A 17,912-nucleotide genomic window follows, 5' to 3' on the forward strand; every position below is an offset into this window, starting at 1 on the left:
GTTCCAGCCCTGATTGGAAGTGTCCCACATCTTCCAGATGGTGGGGACTGAAAGGTTTACTTCACCTTGCATCCTTCACCTTAGAGGTGGAGTTGGTAGGTACACCTCCTAGTCTTCCTAGATCGTCCCATCGGTTTTCCCACCCAAAGTGGGGGGGGTGAAACGGGGGCTGCCATCTGCTGTTAACAGCAGATGCTGGGGGTCGCATTAAAAAGGTGGCAGGCATTTGAAGCCTTCCTCTCGAGCACTTTGCCCATCCTGGGAATGAGTTGTGACACCTATTCCCAGGATGTGCATTGTTTCTGGTCCCAGAGATCGGAGGCTCTCGCCCCAAGTGACAAGAACCATGTCTGGTGACGGCAGGCTGTCTACAGCCAGTCTGTGACCACACCAGAGTTGGTAGGTTTTTTAGGGGAAACCTCTGAGTACCTGTTTCAATAAATCCCACAATGGCATCAGTGTGGCTTTGAGAGGAGTAGTTTCGTACCAAACACTCCTGGGTTCAGGAAAGCCATCATGGTGCTGGGGAACTCAAGTTGTCGAGTTTCCAGCCAATGTATACTCTATGGCTTCCCTGGCACTTAAACATTATCTAAGAATGGACTTAAATATTGTTGGGCATATCTGATCAGCCAGATATGCGAGCAACTGTAGTATAGTGCACCCTGCCTTAGGGCTGTAATGCCATCTAGAGGGATGCCTTACCTATATCTTGGGCAGTGCTAGTTGACATGGAACACAGGCAGTGTGCCATGTCGACTTTGTCATTTTGTCTGTACCAGGCAATGCATGCTTCAGTGGCAGCCTGCATAGTCTAGGTTAGGGATCCCTAAAGCAATGCCTTAGGTACACATGTACCATTTAATAGGGACTTACAGGGGGCTGAAGGGCCAATTGTGGAACATTTTTTTAGGAAGGAAGCACTGGCACAGGGGAGCTGGTTGGTAGGGACCCAGTGCTCTACAATCAAACCCACATCAAATACCAGGCAAAAGGTGGGGGCTAGCCATGTCGGAAGACACTTTCTCACTACAGAAGACCCTGGAAACCATAACTATACCACACTGCACTGCCTCACCTGGTCTGTTAGGTGGTCAATAACCCCTGTAAGGTACGCCATGTCCTAGCTCACCAAACACCTCATTGCATCTAGGTAGCGATCCTACACGAGACACAGCTTACAAAACCTTTGTCAGATAGTTTTGCAGATTAGTAGAGCGGCTTTCTCACACACGCCACCTACACCTCTTACGCAAGAGGCACAGCTATTCTCATTCCATGTGGGGTGCCCTTTTGCTTGCTTTACCAAGTTAATTACCCTTTAAGGCGTCACTCAGTTGTTCAAGGCACAATAGATGATAAACATATTATATTTTTGAATGTTTATGGCCCCAACGTGAATGACCCAGATTTCATATAGCACTTATGGAACACCGGTTCACAACAATCCATCTTGTGGGTGTTGGGGGAGTTAACTTGGTTTAAAAGCCCGCGCTAAACAGATTGCACCTTTCAACTCTCTCCCACCCGACGCTGTATTACGATCTATCATATCCGATCACAAACTGGGAGAGGATGTGGCTTAACGGCCTGAGCGGCCAACTTTGAAGCAGTGGAACCAGGTTCGAGTCTGGCGGGAGGCCCAAACATCCTGTGATTCTAGGCAAATCACTTAATCTCCCCGTCCCTAAAAAATATTTTAAAATGAATTTGTCTGTAATGCAACTGGTGCTCATGTAAAGCGCTCTGATACCTACGGGTCGAGTTCGCCCTATATAAAACTGCAAAAAAACAAAACAAACAGTGAACATATGGAGATGGAGGAAATCCACATTTCAGTTGGGTACATACATGTCCTCAGCCACAGGCTCCTGGTCCTGCCTAGACGTGTGACTTGGGTCTTCATATGCATGGACAATGAAGGTAAACCACTTTCCCCCGCATGTTTTCTGATCGCGCTCCGTTAGTCCCTACCATTATATTGCCTGTACCTCAACACCATGCGTTTACCTGGCGCTTGTCGCCCCAGGCCCTACACGATGCAGTATTTCGAGATGAGATCAGGACTGAGATAACTAACTACTTTACGCTCCAAGAACACTCAACGGATAGTGCAGGCTTACCCTGGGACGCATTTAGAGCATTTACCTGTGTGGTATGTATTTCCAACAGCACAGCATTCATAGAACGCTTTATGATCACCTGAACAGATTGGTAACCGATTCCCACAACTCCGAGACATTATGAGACGTTAAAGCAAAACTCACTCAGTTTATGGAGGTGGCAGACTGGGAGATTAAGCACTTAAGTCACGACGCCAGGGCCAGAGTTTATGGTGAGGTAGAGAGACCGGGCAGAACATTAGCAGTAACACTGCGACCAGCTGGTATTGCCAACGATGTAATCCAGATTCAGAATAATTGGGTTATGCTTTATAACCCTGTATAAATACTAGCGGAGTTCAGTGCCTGCTACACTGATCTCTATACATCACAGGACTTCCCTCCACCCGAAGTGGTCCCCAAATTCTTGGACAGACTGGCTATGATATTGCTAGACGGTGCTACTCGTCAGCTCCTTGACGTCCCCTCTGGCCCTAGAGGAGATTAAAGGAGTAATTTCTGGACTGCCTACCTGCAAGGTGCTAGGAGGAAATTGGTTTCCTAGCAAATTTTCAAAGGAAATCTCTGTCCTAACCCCATGACTTCTGCAAGTCTTTAAAGAGGTGCACAGCACGGGTTCCCTCTCTGTCTTTCAAGGAAGCAGTGCTCATCACACTTCTAAAACTGGGCAAATCACCTGATTTGAGTGAATCATGTGGACCAGTCTCATAAATACAGATGTGAAAACAAAAGGTATGCAGTTCCTAACGTTAAGGCAAGGTGTGACAGAATAACAAGAGGGTAACACAGTGATGACAGGGAACTGTGGTGAGAAGCAGGAGTAAAGGTTACTCCTTATTTGGAAAAGAAGACCCTCACACACCCAACAAGCGGGTGTCTTGCTTCATCACCGGGTCTTTGCTCCTTATCGGGCCGGCGGGTGCAATGCCCGATCAGGCACCTAATACGGCCTTCCTAGCGGAGATCTTTTATTCCAACGCCGGTGAGTGATGTGTGTGTGGGGTTGAAAAGACAATATTAAGACTTAGGTGAGTGTAGGTGCAAATGGGGTTGAAGTGAACCAATTAAAACAGGGGTAGGTGATCCACTAAATAATTTTAATACAGTGTGGTCACCATCCTGGTTAAAAAATATACAGTCTGCACATGTGACACCAATAGTTAAGTGAGTGTATGTGCTGACGTGATCAATAGGTCAACATGTTTCTTGCCTTTGTATATAATAAATGGCAATTCATCAGGACCAGGGAATTATTGCGGCTACCTACACCTCTTTGGTGGTGCCCAATGTCTATAAGAGACTAAGTAGTGAGCACGCATACAGCACCCTAAAAAAGTGTGGTACCGTAGTTAAAAAGCACACCTGCAGAGAAGGAAAATAACAACAAATAAAAAGCATAAACAACAAATAAAATTAAAACAACGTAAGCATTGCGACAACAGTTACTTAGGACAAATGGTGGTGTCAAGCCAACCGTGGCATGCAAAGCTATTGAGCAATGTATGGAGGACTTGTAAAAGAACCAAACGCAAACATACAGAGGAGGCACAATATCCAATAACTGATACCAGAACCCATCAAATTATGATAGATAAATCATCCAAAAGAACTCGCCCTCCTGGGTTGTGCTGCATACAGGGCCGGGGGGAGTACACACTAAATTATAGTGTCCTGGGATGAGGGAAACAAAGAGGATATAGAACAATCACAAGTTGTTGAACAATTGCATCCAACATCATTGGGAGCAGTCCGTGAAACGGAATTACCAGTATCACTCCTGTCTTGCTACTCGTACAACACGCGGCAACTAACTCCGTGTCGACCGCCTCGACACCATGAAGGGGAAGCTATGGTAATGAGGCTTCCAAATTGCCGTGTGCTACGCGGGGAGGAATAGTCAATTCAATAATTAATTAAGGATGTTACCAACATTGTGCGAGCTATAATGGATAAACTCGCCAGTAATCGGGGGAACAAGAGAAAGTTGGTCTGGCCATTGAATGTCGCGCGGACCAACAATACATTCGTGGGACCAGCGTGGTGCGCTAATTGCAAACTGTATATGCACGCAAAAGCCATACATGAAAGGAAAAAACGGAAGCGTTACCGTCAAAGAAGACGCTAAATACAGATGCCAAAAACATGGCCAAAGGTTTTTGCCAATATTCTGTTACACCTATTACCTGACATGGTGTGTCCTGATCAAGTTGCTTTTATTCCGGGTAGATCAACCTCACACAAACTGAAATACATTTTTGCTCTCATGCATCAACTAAACCCGATATTGAGGACCGTAGCAGTCCTGCTGGATGCTACTAAAGCCTTTGATTCAATGGAATAGAATTTACTTTATGGTATTTTAACTAGAATGGGGAAACCCCGACCTGTTTTCTTCCTGGGTCCAATTACTCTTACGAGCCGCAAACCAGAATCCCTTTGAATGGACTCCTCTCAGCCCCAATTCCGATCCATAGAGGCATCTGTCAAGGGTGCCTGCTTTAATCCTTATTGTTTGCGCTGACATTAGAGCCACTAGCCTACTAGGCAGTGGCATGCACATAGATGTCTCAACTTATCTTCCCGAAACGTGGTAATTTCCTTATATGGCGATAACATCACACTATATCTTTGTAAGCCTGACATGGGACAGACTCCATAAGAGAGCAGCATGCTTCATACTGTAAACTGCGGAGCAGTCTTTGTCACATTTCCCCTGCACTCACTTACTACAGACAAGGGGGATCCATGATGGACTCATGCAAGGGGGCCTGTTAACAATGACTGATCTAATCCAAAACAGGGTCAGTTCATCACATTTCCTGACATTGAGAACAGACACACTACCAAGTCCATGGAGTGCTTCATCTATAATAGATTGTGGGCGACATGCAGATAGCCTTCCCCTCAGGAACCGAAGCCATGCAAGACACTTTCCCTTTTCCCTAGCCTTACTTCACATAAACGGGTTATCCCTAGGCTCTACATGTCAATGCAGACCGAAAACCCTGCTGGTGACATCCAGCACGAATGAAAAATGGGAACATGATAGCCAAACTCAGCTAACCGATAGGACCTTGATTTACTGATGAGCTCAAACAGGAGCAATCTCTTCCAACAATAGGAAAGGATGTGGCCTAATGGCTAGAATGGTCGACCTCGAAGCTGGGGAACCTGGTTCCTGTCTGGCGGGACACTTAACATCCTGTGATTCTGGGCAAATCACTTAATCTCCCAGTGCCTAACAAAATGAATATGTCTGTCTGTAATGCAACTGGTGCTCATGTAAAGTGCTCTGATACCTTCTGGTCGAGTTAAGACTCCGCCCAAAAAGATAGGTTACGTTTACTCCACTTGAGATTTTTGCATCAGTTATACAGCACTCATGTACTTCTATATAGAAAAAGGTTGTCGGAGAACTCCACCTGTGTGGGATGTCATGATCTGCATGCTGACTTTCTACACTTTGCTTGGCTCTGTCCCTTGATATAGGCAGACTTTTTGTAATATGTAAGCAGATGTCCTCCATGTTGGACCTAGATGTACCTCCTTCACCATTGACTACCCTTCTTGGGGACGCTGCCCTTCTCCCTATGGGTGTGTGCAGTCTGGCATTTGTGGGCTTCTTATTCACTAAGAGGAGGGTGGCATGTGTATGGGGAAGAAACCGCTCATTCACAATCCAAGGTTGGCTGTTAGATCTACTCTACTGTTATGTGCAGTTTGACTGGTTTTGTTCCATGCTACCTCGTACCAGCTGATCCAAAGAGGTTTGGTCTCCACTACATACCTTCCTTCGAACTACAACAATTCTGGCTGGCTCCCCTGACACACCTACAGGAAGGTAGGATGAATCCCTCATGCAACGTGTGTGAGAGATTAGGGCTGACTAACGGGCAACGGTCAATGAGCTGTCGTAATTATTAGCCATTCATTTGCTAATATAAAGGAGGATATTATCCATTATGTGCTCTGTCATTGCTGGTGTTTTTTTTAACCTGCTTAGGGTTTTTCTCTAAGGTTTATAATTTATCAATTTGCCATAAATTAAATAATAAACAACAAAAAAAACAGCGGAAACTTGGTGTTCCCCCAGTCTATCCTTCTGGCACAGACTTTGGTTGGTCACACTGTGTCCCCCAAAGGGCTTAACATCCTTTGCTTGGGTATACCCTATTCCTATTCCGACCCCTTAAGCCTAGAGCTTGATGAAATTCCTGCCACATTCCCTTCATTTCAAACTAGATTTCTCAAAGATATGTTCTGTTCGTTTGGAATTCTTTTCTTTAGGAGCACCTCTGATAACCCTCTTTTCCTCTAGTCCCAATTTTAGTTTCCATTACCTTGTTAAGAGCATGGTGTAGAACTAATTGGCATCCAGGGGCCTTGTGGATTTGCAGCTTCCGCCTTTTATCTGTCTCGAATCTCCTGGTGTGTCTGTCCAGCCAGCTGTGGAGGCTGTTAAAAGCTGTCTGGACAGTTCCCCTCTAACCCCACCCACCCTGATTAGTCTCTGCCCCTATTTGAATGTTAAACCGATTTTACATTAACACTGTAAAAAGATCCTATTCGGTTAGAACCAATTTATTTGTTTAACATTTCTTTTTCTTCATTTAGATGTACAAAGATAATCAATGCCGATTCAGAGGATCCCAAGTACATCATCAATGTCAAACAGTTTGCCAAGTTTGTAGTGGATCTCAGTGATCAGGTGGCCCCCACTGACATTGAAGAAGGAATGCGAGTTGGGTAAGAACTGCTTTGTAGAGTGAATTTTGTAATGTTAACCGCTGGAGGGTAGAGAGGTTCCTACCAATGCTGTGCAAAGGGTCATGGTTTCACCAGACTTAACTCTTTATTCCCATGTCTCAAAAACCGAAGCCTTTGGAGACAGGCTTGTGTGTAAGCTTTTAGTGCTACATTCCCTGTTTTGTTTGAATGTCCGCTAACCCAATTTTTCTACATTATTTTTACAAACGTAATTAATTGACGTGAAAAAGATGAGCTCATGGTAAGGGGTTCATGCCGTAAATGTAAAGACTGCATTAGAGACATACTGGAGTGAACAACCGCTGAGGAAGCCCACATGCAGGTGATACATCGCTATTCTAGACTGAATGGTGACTTAACGGATTGGTAAAGATCTGTGGTATCCCCGTTAAGTCTCTCCTTTAGAGCGGTGGTGCTCTGATGCAGATGTAAACATGGAGCTTCTGCTTTGAACAATGCTCCCTTATTTTCCTGTTTTCAACTTTATAGTTTATAAATGGACTTTGGGATACCTGGCCCCTCTAGTCTAGCAGTCGGGGGCAAATGTTTTATAACTATCTGGGTTCTTGCAATGTTGTTCTGTCATGGTATGCATTTTTAATTATTCACTTCTGTATTTAAATAAATGCCAATTTAGAAGCATTCAAAATAAGTAGTAGTAAACGAAGGTCACACAAGTGCATGAGATGCCCAGGGCCCAGGAATCAGACACAGACTCAGTGATTGCTTTGCAGACCTCTAAATAGCATCAGGAAAACGTACTTGCCCACACAAAAAAATGTTTAGAGGATACAACACAATTTATTATTGTAAAGGGGCAGTTGTCCTTGCGCTAGTTGTCTGCATGTTTGACGAAGGGAAGTGGTTTGTGAAATTGGCATTCACTTAACCTGCCCCGCCACATTTAACTGGGGTGTCTGCAGGCCTCATGTCAGGCTGAAGAACCCGGGTTACTTCTGTGTGGCTTAAAACTTAACATGATTAGTGCCTGTCTTTCCCATCTCTTTCTTTGCCAGGTTTGCTGTCCTCCAGGGCAACGCTCATTGATTCAAAAGAGAAGCCTCTGTACCACTCTATCACTACACTGCATTCTTGGGGATGTCATTGGTCTTTGGAAACAACAAAGATTTGATAAAGCAAAGTTCACTTTCTGAAAACCTACAACTTAGGCGACGTACAGCTTACACATATTGGATTGCCATGTTTAGAGCAAACAGCTATTGCGTTTTTCTTCCAGGATTTGCATACTGGTTCCCGTTTGGCCACATCCAGTAATAATTTGGAAATCGTACCTTTCGGGAATGAGCTTTTAGCACGCTGAAGTAGTTGTGTCTTAAGGGTAAATCATTCCTTTACCTGGTTTTCTTTTGTATTCTAGTGTAGATAGAAATAAGTATCAGATCCACATACCGCTGCCTCCGAAGATTGACCCAACAGTCACAATGATGCAAGTAAGTGCCTGTTGCTTGTACTTGTCTCGGAACAGTGATGGGAACTCTTTAGTTCAGTTTCACATTTGATGAAATATGTATTCTCTTTTTTCACAAAGGTGGAGGAGAAGCCTGATGTCACTTACAGCGATGTTGGTGGATGCAAAGAACAGATAGAGAAACTGAGGGAGGTTGTTGAAACACCTTTGCTTCATGTAAGTTACATGTTCAGTGCACAATGCTTCCTTTTGATAGGAAAGAAAAGATGTAAAAGAAGCAGTGAGTGGTAGTAAAGAGTTTATTGCAGCCTCTAGTCGAGAAGCTTTATAACAGACAGTATTTTTAAGAGTTTGCTCTGTTAACCTGTTTTTGATTGACAAGCTGTGCGTCTTCCCTCCATTTAGTGGTTGGGCTAGGAAAAGCTTTTGGTTTACATGAATCCAATGTTTTGGATGTCAACAAAGTGGATACATTATGAAATAATGGGGTGACCCACAATAGTCCACGGACCTGGGTACTGTTCGGTATAGAAAACAATGGCTCTAGACTGTTTCTAGTTGATTTTAGTTCTGAAAGGTATTAATTAATTCAAAATGTATATGCATGGTACACATAGAAATCAAATTGCATCCTAAATGTACCCCAATTCCTTCTTTTTTTTTTTTTTTTTTATAAATATTTTTATTCATCATCGCCAAGGATACCATTTAATAGTACATTTCAATATATAAATTCATCAAACCAATTGTACAATCATATCAATCAGGGGTAATAGAAGAAAGTGTACAGAGATAAAACATGATTGACCACCAAAATGATAATCTCCGACCGGGTTAACCAATTGCCACAAACAAAAGGAGGAAACTTCCTTATTTTAATCATTTTCAAGTCTATCTTTCCAATAGGTAATAGGGGCCCATATCCGTTTCCCCATTTGCTTTACCTTCCATCCTTTTTTATCATACAACGTTTTTTCTAATATATATATATATATATACAGCTAATAATCGTGACAGCCATTGTTGGAAAGTTGGTGGATTAGGATCTTTCCACATTGCTGCGACACATAGTCTACATAGAATCATCGCTATATATACACGAACTCCTATTGGGGTATTTCTACACCATCCTTGATTACCCCCAAAACCATAACTTCGTTAGTCAAACTAATTTTAATCCCAAATCCGCTATCCAAAAATTGTTTCAAATCCATTGAGAACTATGGGTCGAATATTTTCGTTTGACTCTATCTTTCTTATAAAAGCGTCTATATAAAAAGCGAAGAGTAGCGGGGAGCAGGGGCACCCTTGCCTTTTGCCCCGTCCAATCCTTATTATCCCGCTCTGCTCACCCATGATCCTTAATCTTATCGTAGGATTCTTATATAAGGCTCTCAAGGCCCCAATACAGACATCTCCTATATTTGCCTTCTCTAGAGCCGCCCAGAGGAAGCCCCACGAGACCCTATCTAACGCTTTTTCCGCCTCTAATAAAATTAAAGCCATAGGGTCTCGTGAAGCTGCCGTCCCATCAAACATTGCACACACTCTACGGATATTATCCCCTGTACCCCTGCCGGGGATAAACCCATGCTGACGGGAAGATATCTTGCCAATGATAGCACTAAGGCGGTTAGCTAACATCTTAGAGTAGACCTTAGTATCGCTGTTCATCAGACTTATAGGTCTATATGACCCAGGATCAGTTGGATTTTTGTGTTTTTTTAAGAAATACCACCATAGTTGCCTCCCCGCAAGACTCGGGAGGTGTCGCCCCTCTTTGTGTATCAACCATTAGCTGATAGAGATCCTCTTCAATGCCAGGGAGAACTTTTTTATAGAATTCAAGCGGTATAGAGTCGGGACCCACCGCTTTCCCAGCTGGTAAATTTTTTATTGCTGCCCGTAGTCCGCTCTATCCCCCGTTGTCAATTTCTCAAGTTGTGCACTCTCTAAATAACTTTCTATTTCTCCACCTGGCGCGCCTCTTTCAGGGTTATATAAGTTCTGATAAAACTCTTGAAAGACAGAGCATATCTCCCTTGGCGTTGTCGCTATAACCCCTACCGCCGAGTTAATCTGTAAAAGTTGCCCTCTAGTAGCCACCTGTCGAGTCCGAATAGCTAATATGCGCCCTATCTGTTCGCTGAACTCATATTGGTCCTGTTTCCACGCCATATATTTTCCTGCCGCTTTAGCTGCAAGAAGCTCGCCAACAGCTGCCTTTGCTATAGCCAGCCTGTGTATTATTCCCGCAATTTCTTGTTTAGCCTCAATTACTTTAATAAATTCCTCTTCGATGGTGGCAACTATTCTCTGCTTATCCTCCATTTCCTCTTTCTCTAGTTTATTTTGCTTTAACGAAAAGCTAATAGTCTCCCCTCTTATGCCAGCCTTCATGGCATCCCAGACTACTCTGGGGGAGGCAGAGCCTCTATTTACCTTCAGATATTCTTTTAACCAACTATCCATCTGGGTAGTATACTTAGGATCATGTAGTAGAGCTCTCTCCAAAGTCCAACTAGATCTTTTTTTGTTGATTTGTAACATTGATGTCAAGTACCAAAGGACTATGGTCAGATACCACCCGTGGTAATTTTTTAACCTTAGAAATCGATAACAACGCTGATGAAACCAAAAAATAGTCCAATCTAGCTAATGATTTATGTGGAGCAGAGTAATAGGTGCTCCCCCCATCCCTATCATTTTGCTGTTCCCATATATCAATCAGCCCATTGTCCTGCATCATCTGTATTAATGCCCTATGGCTTTTCTTCTTTCGGCCCGTGAACCTAACTGGGTCATTTTTCCACAAGCCCTGCAGGCCGTTAATGTTTAAGTCTCCGCAAACTATGATAGGCATAGGCCAATTTGTCATTTGTGCGTTGATATGGTCCAGAGCCTCTGGATCATCGACTGTTGAAGCATAGATAGAACAGTGTGTGAAATCGAGACCTCGCATCTTACATTCTATTATGACCCATCGGCCATAGGGATCTGCCTTCTGTTTTTTTACTGTCACCATCCCTCCCCGTGCTAAGATGGCCACCCCCTGCATCCTGGTCCCTTGCGTTGTGCATATTAAAAGCTGATAACCTAGTTGTTCTAGCAAATATTTATGGGATATTTCAATATGGGTCTCTTGTATACATACAATATCAGCGTGTGTTGTCTTTAAATACTCCTTCAGTTCTCTCCGTTTTTTAGCATCGTTCAAGCCACATATAATTGTGATTACCCGCACCATACCCCCCACCCCCCCCACCTATTAAGGCGAGCAGACCTAAGGTCTCTATGATGGAATCTGGCCTTCAGCCTCCCTTTGCCATAAATCCTTTTGTTTATTTTATTATTTTTTTTCAATGTTTTGGATGTCGACAAAGTGGATACATTATGAAATAATGGGGTGACCCACAATAGTCCACGGACCTGGGTACTGTTGCAATTTCTCACATGGAAAACAGCTTTTCTTGTAGCCATCACTTCCCTTAGAAGGGTCAGTGAGATACAAGCACTTACTATACAAGAACCTTTTCTCCAAATGCACCAAAACAAGGTTGTTCTCCGTACCACCCCAAAATTCCTACCCAAAGTCATTTCCCCCTTCCATCTAAACCAATCGGTAGAATTACCGGTATTTTTCTCGCAACCTCAAACTGTTGCAGAAAGGGCTCTACACATGCTAGATGTTAAACGGGCCTTACTTTACTATATCCAGAGAACACAACCTTTCGGAAAGACCAAACAACTGTTTGTCTCTTTCTCTCCACCACACAAGGGCAACCCCATCTCCAAATCAGGGATCGCTAGGTGGATTGTAAAATGCATACAGATTTGCCACCACAAAGCAAAACGAACGCTATCTGTTCCCCCTAAAGCCCACTCTACACGAAAGATAGGGGCTTCTATGGCTTTTCTAGGGAACATCCCATTAGATATCTGCAAAGCAGCTACATTGTCACCACCGCACACTTTCACTGAACATTACTGTGTAGATGTGCAAACCAAGCAGCAAGCTAGTGTGGGCCAGGCTGTACCAAAAACACTATTTTAAACCACTGCAGCAGATACTGGTGGTCGCTGCTAAGGTTGGGAACTGCTGTATAGTCTATGCAAAAGTGTGTAATCTGCAGCTCCTATGCCTCGAACGGAATATGCTACTTACCAGTATGCATCTGTTCTTGACATGTTTTGCTGCAGATCTACACACGCCCACCCGCCTCCCTTACATCTGTATCTGTATCTGTTCCAGTCTTTCTTATTTAGATACAACACACATGGGTTTCTTCACTGTTATTACTACGCTCCATCTTTCCCTGTTGGCGAAAAACAATCTGAGGATGGAGCCGAAGCCCATGCGCAATACGATCCGAGGGAGGAGTCACCGACCTCGTGACTTCCAAAGACTTTCCAAGAGGAAAAACAAACTGCAAACATCCGGGCCCAACACCAGATGGCGATCTATGCAAAAGTGTGTAGATCTGCAGCTCTACATGCCAAGAACAGATGCATACTGGTAAGTAGCATATTCCTTTTCATCCATAGGTTTAGAAGCATATTTGCTTTCTGTACTAAAGAAAAAAATCTGTGACATTGCTGCAGAAGAACTATTCCCATTACACAATGCCAAGGAAAATGGACTTTGAAGATGTCTGCTGTTTGCGACACTGTACTTTTTCTCATTGACCTCATTATGGTTTGTACTGACTTCACCCATGATCAGTGCCTTATTCAAATTAACAATGTTTTTCAAAACTCAGCCGCTAGATGATGGGATGACATCAAGTGAAACTAGACTAGCCTGAAGCTGCTAACATCTTGTAGGTACGCAGCGTTTTTCTTTCTTCGTAATCATCTTATACTTGAGTCTCATATACATTACCTGTGGTTAGTACTTTAATAAAAAGCCCCATATGGAGAATTAATTTTACATCTAGCCTTGTTATGTTCTTTGAATGAGAAAGCACATCTTCCAGCCCTCGGAAGAGTTGCTGCTCAGCAAAACTTAAAGGCACAAAGTGGAGTTTGAGCAGGGTCTATTAGCGATGTGCTCGTAATTCCATGGGCACAGATAATTAAAACTGTGTTAGTTGTGGTTGGGCACGAGCTAGGTCATTCGTGACAACTGCTATGAGCAGGATATAGTTGGACAGCTGCAGATTTGTTGAAATGTGGGTTATTATTAATTCTCTAATTCGATTTCTTGTATCTTTACAGCCTGAGCGCTTTGTTAATCTTGGAATTGAACCTCCAAAAGGTGTTCTGCTTTTTGGTCCACCAGGTACAGGAAAAACTTTGTGCGCTCGAGCTGTAGCCAACAGAACAGATGCCTGCTTCATCCGAGTAATTGGCTCAGAGTTGGTGCAGAAATATGTTGGTGAGGTAATGTCATGTCATTTTTAATCGTGGAAGTAAACAAACCCCAATTCAGCTAAATTGCCTCCGAGCCTTTTCTGCTCTTTTTACTCATTAATGTGAGTCTACATGCCAGTCGATAATCACTAGTCCAGTGTTTGCTTCTAGCAGAATTTTGCCAGTGGTAGACTACAGAATAATACTTTGTTCGGTCTGAAAACAAGTCGTCCAAACTGATTAGAAAATAAACTGTTTCCATTTCTTTGTAGAAATTATTATCCAATTGCATTTCTTCTTACTAAGTAAACCAAGGAGCCATGTAATGTAATCTCTAAAATACAGTATGTAACTTTTCATCCCAAATTGATTTTCTCTTCATTATTTGTCACACAGGGAGCGCGGATGGTCCGGGAGCTTTTTGAAATGGCCAGGACAAAGAAAGCCTGTCTGATATTCTTCGATGAAATTGATGCCATTGGGGGTAGGCTTCGCTCTGCTTAACCCTTCCTGCCAGTTACTAATTTGCATGCCTTCTGAATAGGTGCATGTAACACAGCCACAGAAGAGGTGTTTTTAGTTTGGGTTTTTTGGATATAGCGCAACTCTTTGAAATGTATTTTAATGTAGACCTCATCTGTTATTGTGCGCGAGTGTATGGGTGTATGTGTTTGTTTATATTTGTTACACTCTTGTGCAGACATTCTTAAGTCTCTCCTCTCTGATTTATGTACATTTAGAACCCATTTATTTTGCAAGCAGAAGATTTTGCCATGTTCAGGCCCTTTAAGAAGTGTCACTTGCCTTCCAAAGTATGAGTGCAGGGCAACCAGAAATCTAACCCAAGTTCTCACAGTGAGTCACGGATTTAGCTTTTTAAACTCTTAGCAGTAAAACGTTTTTTGGGGGGGTAAGCAACCAGCAACAGGACCGGAACCAACAAACAAGTTCAATACGGCGAGCTGCGCAGAACAAAAGAAATGCGCAGCTGGCATTTTTAAAGAGAATTATAGTGAAAGCGGGGCATGGCATTGTTTAAGTGAAACCGCGTCTTAGTATGCTGCAATAGATAAACACATGATATTTTTTACGTTGAATACAGCAAGTCACGCAGAACAAAAAAGGGCGTGGCCGCCATTGGTAAAGGGAAAGCTGGACATGGGATTTACTAAAGTGAAAGTGCGCGCTGCAAATAACAACAAGCTGAAGGCCCAAAAAATGGGGGGGTGGGGGGGGGGGGGGTGGAGGAGTGTTTTGGGGAAGGTGCTGTTGTGTCTGCATATCCAGCTACCTTGAAATTATTTTTTAAAAAAAGAAGAGTGCTGAGAATGTGAAAATAAAAAGAACCGAATAAAGTCACATGTAAGAGGGGCTGTTCTAATGGGAGGTTACAACCGAAAAGAATGAAATAAATTCAATTCTAAAAGACACTACAATGAGCCAATAAAATGTATGGGTGGAGCTAAATGCCCATATCCTGAATACAGCGTATCTCAAAGAGACCGCACAAGCGCTGCCTAGGCGAGACCTAAAAATGACCCCCCCTCACAACAGGTGCAGTTATCGATCCCAATGGTGAGTGTGATAACCACAATCTATAGAGGGTTCCAAGTGTATACTCTGACAGTAGGTTGTGCTTAGGCCAAATTAAAACAGCACTATTATCTGAGGTCAAGAAGTGGAATTCTAAAGAGAGTGCAATACTCCTTAAACCGAAGGATCCATCCTGTGGTAGTGTATGTTAGGGTGTGTAACTGTCAATGTGTTTTTTGGATGTGTCCTGTGCAAATCTGTGTGCTCCGTAATACTCACACATTCTAGCCCTTGGGGAAGTTGTACCACATGTGAATATGGGGTTATATTTCGATGTACTCTAGGATGTTTTAAAATGAATATTTTCACATCCATCCTATCCAGTGTCTTGTAAATGACATGGTAAAATTACTTTGTTCACAACAAATGTTCTTGTTCTGCAGTGTTCTTCGGTTTTTGAGCTGAAATGATTACACTCTTGTCAACAAATTATTTTGATATGAAACAATCCTTGTATTTGTTATCCCATATAGGTGCTCGTTTCGATGATGGGGCTGGTGGTGACAATGAAGTGCAGCGCACTATGCTGGAGCTGATCAACCAACTGGATGGCTTTGACCCTAGAGGCAATATTAAAGTGCTTATGGCAACCAACAGGCCTGACACGTTGGACCCTGCTCTGATGCGACCTGGACGGCTGGACAGGAAGATTGAATTTAGCCTGCCGGACCTCGAGGTGAGAATGAGATTCTTTACTCGCTTTAAGTAATGTGTCCTATACTTAGTCGCACCTTGAGAATGACTCACAGCACGCAAAAGAGGTTTAGACTTCAGGTGTCTGGTACTAACATCTATATCTTAATTCAGTGATTTAATCATTACTGCAGAAGATATTGAAGCAAACGGTCATTTTGTTATTTTCACCAAGCATTTTGGTTGGCTGCGAGGTTCAACAGGAATAATTGGTATTTTAGCATACGGCCTCAGGCAGATTACAGTTGATATAGAGTAGTAATACACTCTCATAGACTGGTAAAACATTTTTACATGTAATGCCCATGTGGTTGCTTATTTAGGCTGTAGATTTATAACTTCTGATCAAGTATATATTCTGGATGCATAGAGGCCCATGCTGTGGCTATGGAAAGGTGCAGGACATACCTGCCTACCCCTTTTACAACGAAGTTGTGCTTCCCGCAGAGCATGTACTCATTTTGCCTCAACTTTCGCCACTGGTAGTCTAAACCTTGGCAGTATTTCCTTACCTAAGGGAACAGTCCCCTGAAGCATTCAATTATTGTCACCCCTTCTGAAAACTAAAATCCAACAATCTTCCAAACCAAAGGTATCTGCGGTCTAAGAAGCAACCTCTTGTTTGCTGTATTCCAGCAGAGTTCTTAAAGGTGAAATTACCACTTGACCTCCTTCATATATAGTGGTCGGTAGTAGACCGAAAAGAGGCACAGAAACCATATTGACAACAATCCAGTGGACCTCCTATTCTCCTGAACTTAATGCAGTCATTTGACACTGCTACTCTCCGATCCTGTGAACCAAGCCTTTCTGATTTCAAGTTAAAAAGAGTGGATTAAAATATCTGGTACAGCTTTAAAGTGGATTAATTGATCCTTTGAAAATCCAGCCAGCGAATAACAATTGGGTCAGCTGCATCATGCAGACATGGGAACCACAGTCACTAGACCATCGCATGGCAGTCCTAGTCAACGATCTGACCTCATCCTACATCTCATAAGATCCCCAACAAACATCCAGGTCTCAAAGAGCTGAGATAATTGATGACAGCAGCTATTTGAGGGGATGCAGAGAACAACACATACCGCAGCCGAACAAAAAAAAACCACTTTGTTCCTTGACGTAACTCCATCTGCAATATCCCTGTAAGGTAAGCCATAATTTTTCAGATGCCATGCACCACTCTTCTTCCATTTGTAGGTCATTTGATGTCGGGAACCAGTTGAACTGTACCCAAATCGCACCTCAAATGTATAATTCTGATAACACTTATTTATTCACAAAGTACTATCGCACCACAATTGTCCATGTTTAATTGAGCACTCTGAAATACACTCTAGGCGATATGGTAATGCTGTGTAAAGGTCTGGTAATGCGCAAATAAATATTATAAAACACTTCACCCTTTAAGGGTACAGTTTTCTAACCAATTCTCCTAATGAGAAAGAAAACATACAGGTATCTTGTAGTAAAGGGCCTATACGTGACTCCCTTGCATCGATGCTTTGCCTACCAGTGTTTTGATTAATGAACACCAATTGGGACAGCGACTTCTAACTGCAGATTCCTCACCTTTTGAATATCCTGCAAGTGTCAGAATGGGTCCAGAAACTTTTTTGCAGTACATCTGTGTGCCAGTAGGTAGCACTGTGTGGCTCTGAACAGATGCAGTTCTGCTCTGTAAATGACATGAAGGGCAATATAGGTTCCTCTCCCTCATGCTGAAGTCAGTTTCTTTCTTTCTTCATCCCCAGATGCGGGTTCGGAGCTACTGCTCATCTCTCTGAGACCTATTTACCTCCAAATTTACTATGTGCAAGGGAAATGCCCCCTCCCAAAATGATAGATTTTAAACCTCGGAAGAACTGTCACAAGCAAGTGTCTGTGAAAGATCCTCGTCAGGTTTGCCTGTAGTGCCTGTGTGCTAATGCCTTCTGTACCTGCACACCGATTAA

The 17,912-nt window shown here is 43.0% G+C and overlaps 1 protein-coding gene across 1 annotated transcript in view; it reads left to right on the forward strand.

The window, feature by feature from the left end:
• PSMC2 (proteasome 26S subunit, ATPase 2) overlaps nucleotides 1-17,912 on the forward strand; it is a 134,870-nt gene that overhangs the window by 100,288 nt on the left and 16,670 nt on the right. The window contains exons 5-10 of the mRNA XM_085654027.1: nucleotides 6,738-6,869; nucleotides 8,269-8,341; nucleotides 8,440-8,535; nucleotides 13,537-13,701; nucleotides 14,068-14,155; nucleotides 15,738-15,940. Of these exons, the coding sequence (XP_085510153.1) occupies nucleotides 6,738-6,869; nucleotides 8,269-8,341; nucleotides 8,440-8,535; nucleotides 13,537-13,701; nucleotides 14,068-14,155; nucleotides 15,738-15,940 (757 nt within the window). The remainder of the gene's footprint in view (nucleotides 1-6,737; nucleotides 6,870-8,268; nucleotides 8,342-8,439; nucleotides 8,536-13,536; nucleotides 13,702-14,067; nucleotides 14,156-15,737; nucleotides 15,941-17,912) is intronic.

The sequence above is a fragment of the Triturus cristatus genome, chromosome 4_1, assembly GCF_964204655.1.
Source record: "Triturus cristatus chromosome 4_1, aTriCri1.1, whole genome shotgun sequence".
Lineage (NCBI taxonomy): Eukaryota > Metazoa > Chordata > Amphibia > Caudata > Salamandridae > Triturus > Triturus cristatus.